Source organism: Zingiber officinale, chromosome 8B (genome assembly GCF_018446385.1).
Source record: "Zingiber officinale cultivar Zhangliang chromosome 8B, Zo_v1.1, whole genome shotgun sequence".
Classification (NCBI taxonomy): Eukaryota; Viridiplantae; Streptophyta; class Magnoliopsida; order Zingiberales; family Zingiberaceae; genus Zingiber; species Zingiber officinale.
The window spans coordinates 52,319,117-52,331,429 of record NC_056001.1 but is presented as its reverse complement, the minus strand read 5'-3'; the positions used below and the strand labels follow the sequence as shown (position 1 = coordinate 52,331,429).

The 12,313-nt window shown below is 38.1% G+C and overlaps 1 protein-coding gene across 1 annotated transcript in view; it reads left to right on the top strand.

Moving 5' to 3' along the window:
* The first annotated feature begins 314 nt into the window (after positions 1-314).
* The window catches only part of LOC122013818 (WD repeat-containing protein 75-like), a 28,283-nt gene continuing 16,284 nt past the window's right edge, over positions 315-12,313 (top strand). The window contains exons 1-9 of the mRNA XM_042570043.1: positions 315-395; positions 504-644; positions 750-794; positions 1,667-1,833; positions 2,662-2,740; positions 2,815-2,900; positions 3,335-3,464; positions 3,556-3,688; positions 4,106-4,191. Of these exons, the coding sequence (XP_042425977.1) occupies positions 354-395; positions 504-644; positions 750-794; positions 1,667-1,833; positions 2,662-2,740; positions 2,815-2,900; positions 3,335-3,464; positions 3,556-3,688; positions 4,106-4,191 (909 nt within the window). The 5' untranslated portion in view covers positions 315-353. The remainder of the gene's footprint in view (positions 396-503; positions 645-749; positions 795-1,666; positions 1,834-2,661; positions 2,741-2,814; positions 2,901-3,334; positions 3,465-3,555; positions 3,689-4,105; positions 4,192-12,313) is intronic.

Here is a 12,313-nt window from a genome sequence, read left to right as displayed (position 1 = left end):
CACGTGGGAATCAAAGAGGAAGTCCTACTCAAAAGAGGATGTCCAACTTAACTAAGGAGACTTCTTATATATCATTACATTATTTTTTTCATTGAAAATGAGGTTTTTTTCCATTTTTTATTATATGTTTAATAAGGAGGTCCTGTTTAGTAAATCTACAGGCATTTTGCATATTATTGGCAACTGATGATCCTATACAGAATTGATAAACCTCTATAGTTCTACTTGTCACACTACTTTTTATTGCTTTGTACTGCTTTTGATGTTTTGATTTAATTGAAATTTGGAAGCCAATGTTAATTCATATTTTTTTCCAGGTATCTTGTTCAGATAATCACATTCATCTGCTAAAAATGCCTACAATGGATATCTCAAAATCCATATCGGGAATCAAGGTTTGTCATACCATATGGTTTAGACATCAATGCTTTGTTGGCTTAGTTTTACTGAAAACCTTTCCTGGATAAACTTTCGTATGTTGATATATTCTAGTATATCTTCAGCCTCCTTTTTCGTTTCCTCTCAAACATGAAGGATCCTGCACACAAGTTGCATTTGAGCAGACAACTGGATTAGTTGCTGTTTCCACTGAAGATTATTGTGTACAATTCTATAGCTTGTTTGACAACCATGAGGTTTCAGAGGTGATGGCTCTATTTTTGCATTCTGATATTATCATCTAGAGCTTGACATCTCTTTTTTCCTTTTAAGAAAAAGCAAGTTCTCATGATATTTATTTTATTGCTTAGGTCCAAGTGTGCAAAAGAAATTTTCAGCCTGCAGATGACGTTATGGTACGCCATTAACTAATCAAGATATATTTGCGGTGCTGTATCTGTTATGACTATTACCTTAACTTTTGTTCTGTTGTATCCGTAGCTCTTTGAGTCAATCGTCCATGCATTAGTAGGCTGTTAGTTTAGAAGCAATTCTAATTTGTAGTTTGACATTTGGAAAGAATGCATTATTTGTACCAACTGCCAAATTTCTGTAAACAGCTTGATTGGAGTTGCATTTTTATGGATTCTTTGGGTCATTTTTTGCTAAGACATTATTGCTTCCAGGAATTAGCTCTGTAAATATCACTGTTACTGTTGGGTTCCATTAACTAGAAACAAGTATATTTGATACAACTCAGTTATGGGGTACAAAAATATCCATTTTGATTCTGATTAGCCAGCCACATAGAAGGCAGGGATATAAGCTAGAAAGTACCACAATTGGTTCCTATTTGCTGGAAACTGGAAATGCACGTGTCATAACTCCCACAGGCTCTCTTTGTGGCAGTTGTGGGGTATTCAATTACATGTTTCTATTGCTGGAGTAATCAGTCATGGATTGTCTGGGACAAGATAGAGATTTAATTTAGTTTAAAGCTCAATAATTTCTGAGATTCATGCTAAACTACCATGCTAGGATTGGTGTGTAGTTTGTGTTTCAATAGAGCGAGATCACAAATTTGCACCTATTTAAATAATGTCTTGGGGATGCATTTTGAGAGAGTCAATCTTAAAATCTGCTTGGTTGCTGTCATAATTTGTTTTAAGCATGTAATTACTTTTGCATTACAACATAGATAGCTATCATAATTCTTGTAGATGATGAATTAGATCTTTGAATTTTTGGCTAACTCTTCGTGGATGTACTTGTACTTCGATGGTTGCAGCTATATGTGGCTCTTGTAGCCATTTCTCTTGATGGCTCCTTAATGGCTACCATTGATGTGACAATTCCTGAAGAAAAATTAGGGGGTTTGGTTTGTCTAAAATACTGGACTCGTGGTTCCCTAGTGGCAGAGTACTTATTATCCACTGTCATATATGAGCCTCACAGGTAAGAAGACTACAAACAGAGCTTCATCTATTGTTCTTTATTTTTTTGTTTATTTATTCTATAAATCTTTCATAACTTTGCGAATAGGGACCATCAATCTTTTAATTTTCTATGATGTCAATTGGAGAAGTATTTAATTTGGCACACCAATGTGGTCTTTCATATCAGTGAGACAAACATATTTCCTTTTCAATTTTCTAGATACTTTAGTTTTATGTAACAGAAGTTTCATTGGTTTTTAATTTCTATATAGTTTTGGTGCTTATGATTTGGTTATTATATCCGCACATTCACGCATTTCTTTTGCAATATGAAAAGCATCCTTGAATGATCAGATCATATCTTATTCCAGCATATTGAACCTTTTGATTGTTGGAAAAGAGTGATAAGTTTGATTGTTACCATTACTCATTTTAGAGAAATTCTTCAAGTTGACAATCTTGAATTAGTTAAATGTTGATCAATTTTATATTGAAACTTCATTTCTGGTCTATATGGTTATGGGCTGACGTTGCTTATCCTTGAGTGATCCATATGGTTGTGGGCTGGCTTAGCTCTTCTTTGAGTGATTGGTTGCCAAGTTGTTCTCTGCTGCTTAATAATTCTTGGTTCTTTGTTACTGCTGCCGTTATCATTACTACCATCCCATGTTTGTCCCAACTGTTTGGAATCAGTTACATGAATCTTATCCTTCGGAGCTCCAGGACAAATTATAAGATTTTCACTACTTGACTAATGTTTTCTTTGCACTTCTTTTACCCTTTACACCTTCCACTCTAACAGATAAAATAAACCACCTTTTTATATTTTCTTTACTTTCTGATGTAGTGATGCTCAAGTTTCATCTCTTGCATTTCGCCCTGGACACAACATGGCTGTCACATCATCTTATGGTGGTGATTTTAAGGTAGTGTCTATTAGGCTCTTTTCTTTCTGTTGCCCCATTGTATATAATGATTAAATGAGTAATCTATTTTTCAGGTTTGGGTTCATGGTTCTCATGCCGACAGAAATAATGAATCAATCCAGAGAACTGGTTGGAGATGCCAATCTGTTGGTTCATACAAGTATTAAATTTTGCTGCCAATGAAATGTTTTTTCCTTTATTATATTAATATCATTGCTCATTTGATGCCTTTTAGTTTTTATGATTTATTTTAACATAAAAAATTATTTGTATCGAATGAAATTGAAATAATTTGTGGAAGCAGACAGCTTTCAAATCAAGCAGAGATATTTAAAGTAATACTTGTATTTGATGCTACTCAGAGCTGAACCAGTTGATTGGGCGTATGGAACTTGCAATTTTGTATATACATTAATTATGAAAAAAAGATACTGTTTCTTAATTTAAAGGATGCCTTGTTTTTTAATTGAATTATTGGTGAAATCTTTAAACTATTTTTTGAAATTATTTGCTTGCATATATTTCTTTTCCCATCATATAGTGTTGTTGCACAGTGGAACTCCCATGAAATTAATTTCTTTGAATTGATGACAGGGGAAAATCATTAACAGCTGCTGCTTTTTCTGCCGATGGATCAGTCCTTGCTATTGCAGCTGAGACTATAATTACATTATGGGATCCAGATTCCAATATTCTTGTGGCTATGATTGGAGATACACTTTCGGTAATCATCATTTTGCCTATATTGTTATCTGGCAAATCGAAATAGCAGTGAATGTCCTTACATCTGTTTTTTTTTCCTTTTTCTTGTACAGCCAATTACAAAGCCTTCATTTGTTGGGGAATCAGAATATCTGGTGTCCTATACACACGGTTTAAAGCCACAACTTTCAGTTTGGAGTACTTCAAATTTGGCATTGTACTGGTCTCACGGGATTGTTACAGAAGGTGTGCATTTTTTGGCTCTTAAATGATCGTAGTATAAATCCAAGACTAAAAGAACCAGAAAATTAAAATGAAATAAAAAGAACCAGTCCATTTTTGGCACTTTAGATGTTCATGTCAACAGTTCCATACAACAACAATCTTGAGTCCTAAAGCTTCTATTTTGCAAGTGTCTCTAGCATACATGCACTAATATTAATAAATTGCAAATGTCCAAAATAGGCAGCAAGAACCAGTCCATTGTTGGACCAGTATAAACTTACCGTGGCTTTGCGAATGGTGTATGATTACAAACAAAGCTCACATTTTGTGAAATATTTATAGAATTTTTTATATTTCTTTAACTTTATACTATTTTCTCTTTGAGTAGTTAGAAGATTGTAATCTTTTGTCTTGTTGATGGTTCCCATTTTTTTACAGCCGTAAGCTGTTCCCATGATGAATCTCAATTCGCCGTCTTAGCTCTTCTCAGTTCAGCAGGTGATGCTGATGCAAAAGGAAATGGGGTAATATTTTTCTTCGATGTGGAAGATCCTGTTCCTGTGGCAACCTAAGAGGAATAAGTCATTTCCTCGATGGCACGGATGAATACCTAAAATCCATCCTCTACTCCACCATTCTTTGCCACTCCTCAAGCCGAAACAACTGCAAAGGTAGAGTCAACATCAAGTATTACATTGTGCTCGGCTACAAGAAGACCGGGGCCGAAAATCCAATAAAGACAAGTCAAACATCAAGTAGCATTTTGTAACTTATTCCTCTTAGGTTATATGCTTGGTTAATATATATGCTTAGAACTTGTAAAGACAGGTCAAACATTAATATGCTTGGTTAATATATCCATCTACAACACTCCCGCTTTTTCCTCTAAATATGATTTTCATTTAGCACAGAACTAATGCCAATTTTTTTATTTTGATGCAGTGTTTAAAGAGCTTGAGTAGAAGTTGGCCCTAAAGAAAACTTGTCAGTTACGATATAAACACACTTACGGTATGAATTACATGTATATATAACATTGACATATTATTTAGTACGAGATTTACATGTATGAAAGTTTTCATACAAAATTTCTTGATTGCCTACAACCTCAGGTGTGCTGATGACAAGTTGAAGAAGATGGCTCTAAGAGTGATAGCTGAAAGCCTTTCAGAAGAAGAGATTGCTGGACTTAAAGAAGCAATTCCATGCGATGGACACCAACAATAGCGGTTAGTCAATGATGAGGTTTTGTAAAACTTGTGTGTTTGAAAAATTATTGTCATGAAGTTAAGGATAACTTGTATGATACAAATTTAATTTGTGGATCAATATGTATACATTTTGTTTGTATAATATAAAGTTTTATTTATTTGTTAAATAGTCTTATTATAAAAATGATTGTGGTTGTGGATATTCAATTATATGTAAATTTTGAGTATTTTTATAATTTTGCGTATTTGGACAACGCTTAAAAAACACTATTTAAAAGACAACGTTTTTAAGTAATAAAAGACAACGCTTAAAAAACAATGTCTTTGAGACCAACCACAACGCTTTTAAAGCGTTGTCTTTGATATGTGCATTTTTACAACAGCATCTTTAACAACGCTTTTTAAGAACGAATAGACAACGCTTAAAAAGCGTTGTCTTTGTGACCAACCACAACGCTTTTAAAGCGTTGTCTTTGATATGTGCATTTTTACAACAGCATCTATAACAACGCTTTTTAAGAACGAAAAGACAACGCTTAAAAAGCGTTGTCTTTGTGACCAACCACAACGCTTTTAAAGCGTTGTCTTTGATATGACTTTCTACAACACCATCTACAACATCACTTTTTAAGTACATACGACAACGCCAAAAAAGCGTTGTTGTTTAGCTTTTTTCTTGTAGTGAAAATGCCAAAAATGAACAGATTTCGGGGAGAAAGGAAGTTACCTGGGCGCTATTTGAGGCTTTCGGAGAAGATGGAGAGAAGAGTCGGGACTGAGGAGTGGTTCGGCTAGGGTTTTCGGCGTGAAATGAGAGGACGAAGGATTGGGGGAAGTTAAAGAGGGTGATCAGGTCATAAGATCGGACGGCTGTCCGATCAGGAGAAATCCTGACCGATCAGGGAACGTCCTGATCGGTCAAGGAGTGTCCTGATCGGTCGTGGAGACCGATCAGGGAACCTCCTGATCGGTCCCCAGACCGATCAGATATGGATCAGAGAGGTCGCGTGCCAGAGCCTCCTGATCGGTCGTGGAGACCGATCAGGGAACCTCCTGATCAGTCCCCGGACCGATCAGAGGTCGATCAGTGATACGTGCCGGAGGTGGAACTCTCCTGATCGGTCGTAGTGACCGATCAGATATCATCCTGATCGGTCTCTGGACCGATCAGTGTCTGATAATCAGTGATTTCAATCTATGAAATTCGTATCGAAGGCTCTGAAACTTCCAAGTTCAGAGCCTTCGATCTGAAGAGCCCACAGATTATATTCAGTGATGCCAAAGAATATTTCCTAATGATGAGCTCTAATGATTTGGAATTATTTAGGGCTCGAAAGTTTCATACACTTCATAACAAATGTGTTGAATCTCAAAGTTTCAAAATCAGAGAAGTTTGTTTTGTTTGTTTGCTGAAACTATGATCTATAGTGAACCAAGGTAATAAATCTGACTCAGGCTATCGGTTCAAAATATATCCTTGCTATGAGTAGTTACAAGTTTGTCAAAATATGTCAAAATTTCTTCACCAACTTGTCCTATTTTCAATCAAAATCAGGAAGGTATCAATCAAGGGTATCAATCAACACATCAACAAGGTTAGATGATTTCTAGACACAGGTCCAACCAAGATTCCTTGGTTGGAATATATGAGTAAGATCTAGGAGCCAAATACACATGAATTATGTAATGGCCTTCCCCATACTCAATTTATGTCTCTTCAACCTAATTATTCAAGGGATGCATGATACATTTTGAATAATTTGGTTGATCCTAGCATCTCACCCCATTTCTAGCAAACAAAAATATTTTGTTAAACCTTATAGTTTGTGTGAGATGTTCCCAAATTGTCCAAATTAATTTCCCAATTTCTCTTGTCATTTTAATGGTCCTTATTGATCATGATGTGGTCAAAATGACTTATTGAGCCAAACGCATTCCCAATTCCCTCCTTAAATGACTAAATTCATTTTCCGGAAGGGGTTTGGTGAAAATATCGGCTAGGTTTGACTTTGACTCAACATATGTGAGTGCAATGTCTCCCCTAGCTACGTGATCTCTAATGAAGTGATGACGCACTTCAATGTGTTTGGTCCTAGAATGATGGACTGGATTTTTCGTTAGGTTTATTGTGCTAATGTTGTCACACAACACTTGCACTCCCTTATACGAAAGTCCATAATCTTCTAGAGTGTGAATCATCCACAACAATTGTGATAGACTCTCTCCCATGGCAATGTATTCAGCCTCGGTCGTGGAGAGAGCAACACAATGTTGCTTCTGACTTGACCAACTAACCAATGATGATCCTAAAAATTGGCAACCCCCACTAGTGCTTTTCCGATCCAATTTGCATCCAGCATAATCGGAATCGGTATAGCCTATCAAATCAAAAGACTCCGTACGAGGGTACCACAATCCTACTCTAATTGTGCCCTTGAGATATCTTAGAATTCTCTTAACTGCAGTTAAATGAGATTCCTTGGCACAAACTTGATATCTAGCGCACATGCCCACAGCAAACAGTATGTCCGGTCGACTAGCTGTGAGATATAGAAGACTACCGATCATGCTTCTATAATGCGTTAGATCAACTGGTTTCCCACTCTCATCATTGTCAAGACGAGTGTTTGTCGCCATTGGAGTGGATACTTCCTTAGAGTCACTTATTTTGAATTTTTTGAGCATCTCTTGAGTGTATTTCGTCTGATGGACATAAATTCCATCTCGAGTTTGTTTGATTTCAAGTCCAAGGAAGAATGTCAATTCTCCTACTAGACTCATCTCAAACTCACTTTCCATGTGAGTGATAAATTCATTCAAATATCCCTTGTTATTTGAGCCACAAATTATGTCATCGACATACACTTGGGCTACAAAAATATTTTCACCATCTCTACGCAGAAATAGTGTTGGGTCTATTTGGCCTCTTACAAAACCCTTTTCTAGTAAATATGTTGGCAACCTTTCGTACCAAGCTCGTGGTGCTTGTTTAAGCCCATAAAGTGCTTTCTTGAGCTTGTACACATGGTTTGGAGCTTCGGTATTCACAAACCCCGGTGGTTGTTCAACATAGACTTCTTCTTTAATAAAGCCATTTAAGAAGGCAGATTTAACATCCATTTGATAGAGCTTGAAACCTCTATGTGCAGCAAAAGATAGCATCAAACGAATGGACTCTAATCGGGCCACGGGAGCATAAGTCTCATCATAATCGAGACCTTCGACTTGACTATAGCCCTTGGCTACAAGTCTTGCCTTGTTTCTTACAACTTCTCCCTTTTGATTTAACTTATTTTTGAAGACCCATTTAGTTTCAATAATGGTGGTCTTCTTAGGTCTAGGAACTAAGTCTCACACTTGGCTCCTTTCAAATTGACCTAACTCATCTTGCATAGCTATGATCCAATCAGGATCGCGCAATGCCTCATCAACTAATTTTGGTTCAATCTCTGAAATCAATGTGACTTCATTAGACTCATTTCTAAAGAATGACCTAGTCCTAACCTCTTGTTGGATGTCTCCCACAATTTGGTCTTGGGGATGACTAGTGGCTATCCTAGATTGTCTTGGTGTTGGTGGTGCCTCATGAATGGTCTCACTAGGCACAGGCAAGGACTCAATATCAGACAAAGGATCAGATTGAGTTCTTTGTTGCCTTTGCTCACCATCATCAGAGTCAACTTCGACTCTTTCAATGTTTCGATCATTCAAACTTAGCCTTCTAAGTTCAAATTGAATATCTCCTACATCCCTTGATTGATCATTTAAGTTAGGGATTTCTTCAAAAGCTACATCAGAGGACTCTTCAATCAATTTAGACCTATTGTTGTAGACTCGATAGGCTTTGCTGGTGAGCGAGTACCCGACCAGTATCCCTTCATCAGCCTTGGCCGAAAATTTTCCAAGATGGTCCTTGGTGTTCAAGATAAACACCTTACAACCAAACACCCTAAGATGTTTAATTGTAGGGGGTTTTCTAAACCAAAGTTCATGAGGAGTCTTTCCTAAAAACCTATGTATCAGGATTCGGTTTTGCACATAGCAAGCTGTATTTACAGCTTCAGCCCATAAGTAACTCGGTAGTGAGTACTCATTGAGCATACTTCGTGCAGCCTCTTGTAAGACTTGGTTCTTTCTCTCCACAACCCCATTTTGCTGTGGGGTCCTTGGAGTAGAGAACTCATGCCTATATCCCTTTTCTTGACAGAATTCTAAAAACCTATGATTTTGAAATTCCCCACCATGATCACTCCTAATGGTTTTAATTGTTGTTGATTTTTCATTTTCAGTTCTTCTACAAAAGGAAATAAAAATATCTATGGTTTGATCCTTAGTTTTCAAAAAGAAAGTCCATGTATACCTAGTAAAGTCATCAATAATCACTAAACAGTATCTACTTCCATTTAATGAAATAATACTACTGCAATCAAACAAATCCATATGTAATAAGTCTAAGGCAGTATTTGTACTTACAGCGCTTTTACCTTTATGAGGCGCTTTAGTTTGCTTACCCTTCTGACATGCATCACACAATTTGGTCTTTTGGTACTTGATGCTTGGTAAGCCTCGCACTAACCCTTTGTTGACCAGCTTCCGGATATTCTTCATGTTCACATGAGCCAACCTCCTATACCAAAGCCACGATTCTTCTTCTTTTGACATGAAACACTTAGCAAGAGCATTAGTAGCACTTTTAAAAGAAACTTGATAAATGTTATCTACCCTTGTGCCTACTAGTACCGTGTCAAGTGTGTCAATGTTTTTGACTAGACATTGACTTGAATGAAACTCAATCGTGTAACCCGTATCACACAATTGACTGACACTTAGGAGATTAAAAGTCATCCCCTTGACTAGAAGGACATTCTTGATTTGGAGATATTCGGATATATGAATGTCTCTAACTCCTATAACCTTAAGACTACCATTGTTACCAAATGACACATTACCTTTATTTTTGTTTTGAATGGTAGAAAATAGTGACTTGTCCCCGGTCATGTGCTTGGAGCATCCACTATCAACAAACCAAGTTGATAGACGCTCCCCCTTTACCAATGCCTACAAGACACGAAAGATAGATGTTTTAGGTACCCAAATCTTAGGACCTAATGCATCTACAATGAAAGACTTAGGCACCCATGCCTTTGTTACCTTCTTCCTAGTCTCATGAACCCTAGAAACATGTGATCTATGAAATTGGGTTCTTGACACTAAAGAAATAAAGCTAGACTCCTTAGGTTGGTATCCTAATCCAGCCTTGTTGTAGACCGCCCTTTGGGCATTTAGAATCATGTCTAGGGTCTTAGAGCTAGTTGAGAATTTTTCAAGCATTTTCTTGAGTTTCTCAACCTCACCCTTCAAGGCCTTGTTCTCATCCTCAAGGACCTCTAGATGTAGGTCATCAACCTCATCTTCCCTAAGGGCCCTCAAGTTTTCTACTTCTTCTTTTAATGATTTATTTTCTATTTTTGATTTTTTAAGCAAGGTAGACAAATGTGTAATAGTCTTATAGTATTTTTCTAAGTGAGAAGAGGTTACCTCTTCATCATCCGAAGATGATGAAGCCGCGGCTGAAGTGCTTGAGTCATCACTCTCGGACTCGGACTCCTCCCTTGCCATGAGTGCCAATTGCCGAGTACTCTTCTCCTTCTTCTCTTCCTTCTCCGATGAGCTTGAGGAAGATTCATCCCAAGTGGCCTTGAGAGCTTTCTTCTTCTTGGCTCTTTCCTCCTTCTTTTTGGCCCGTTCCTCCTTCTTGAGTTTTGGACACTCACTCCGGTAGTGGCCTTTCTTGCTACACTCATAACATGTAACATTAGTCTTATCGATATTTTGATCATTAGGTATACCTTTTCCTTTGTATCTTCGGCTTCTTCTCATAATTCTCCTCACGTTGTTGGCCATCTCACTTGATGATGATCCGCCTTCATCATCAGACTCGGAGGAAGATGTAGATGAAGAAATCTCTTTCTCCTTCTTCTTTTCCCTCTTTCTTCTTCCATCCTTGTTCTTTGGTCCTGCAACTAAGGCAATACCTTTCTCTCTTTGACCTTTGTTAGCAAGTTCATGAAGTTCCATTTCACAAAAGAATTCGTCTAATTTAACAATGGAAAGATCCTTGGAAACCTTGTAGGCATCTACCATAGATGACCACAAGGCATTCCTTGGAAAGGCTTTAAGAGCGTACCTTACTAGATCGCGATTCTCCACGCGTTCATCTACGGAATGTAGACCATTGATGATTTCCTTGAACCTCCCATGTAGTTCACTTACTGTTTCGTTTTCCTTCATGGTGAGATTTTGTAGTTGATTCAAGAATAGGTCCCTCTTGGCTATCCGAGAATCCCGAGTTCCTTCTTGGAGCTCGATAAGCTTGTTCCATAAATCTTTTGCACTCGAGAATGGACCTACCTTGACGAGTTGGTCCTTGGTAATCCCACATTGTAAGGTGACTACCGCCTTGGCATCGGCTTGCCCTTTACGAGTTTGTTCAGTAGACCACCTTGATGAATCGAGTTCCTTACCTTCCTCGTCCTTCGGTGGTGTGAATCCTTCCTTGACCGAGAACCACAAGGAGATATCAGTCTTGAGGTAATACTCCATGCGGCTCTTCCAATACTGGAAATCTGCTCCATCGAAGAAGGGTGGTCTGTTGGTGCTGAATCCTTCCTTCATGGCCATCTTCTTGCTCCTTAGGATGTTAGTCCAGATGAAGAGCACCAGGCTCTGATACCACTTGTTGGGATCTTAGATGGTTATAGGGGGGGTGAATAGCCTCTTAAAAACTTAAACACAAATTTCTACAAAGAAACTTGTTAGCACAGCGGAATTAGGAAACTAAAACAAAGAGGAAACAAGCACACTAACACACTAATTTACGAGGTTCGGGGATAACTTGCCCCTACTCCTCGGTGTGTCCGTAAGGTGGACGAGTCCTTGATCTTCGGTAGATCACACCCCGGATGACTCCGGCTAATGAAGCTCTCCTTCTCGGTGGAGAAACCTCTCCACAAAGTCTTCGAACAGATTTAAAATGAAGCACACAAGACTTACAGATCACAATGGCTCAAAGAAAATCGAAGTAAGCTCACAACCACGAAGATGATGAAGACAGAGTCCAAGAACACAGCAAGCTCTCAACCGAAAACCACATCTTTTTACTTGCTACTCGTTCTATATTTCTCTCCAGCATACACTGCTTCTTATGTCTCTGCATTCGATCAGCCTGCACCGGATCGCTGCCAACCTGCACTGAATCCCTGCTGCAAGCTACGGCGTCGCCAATCGCTTCTCTTCCTCTTCTGATTCTCTGAGCTCACACCAATAGAACCACGGTCTTCACTGGTGCCTCTGAGCTCAAACCAATCACCAGGAGTTAAGCCAATCGCCGCCTGATCACTGCCAGAAACACAGCCAATCGCAAACTGTAGCCGTT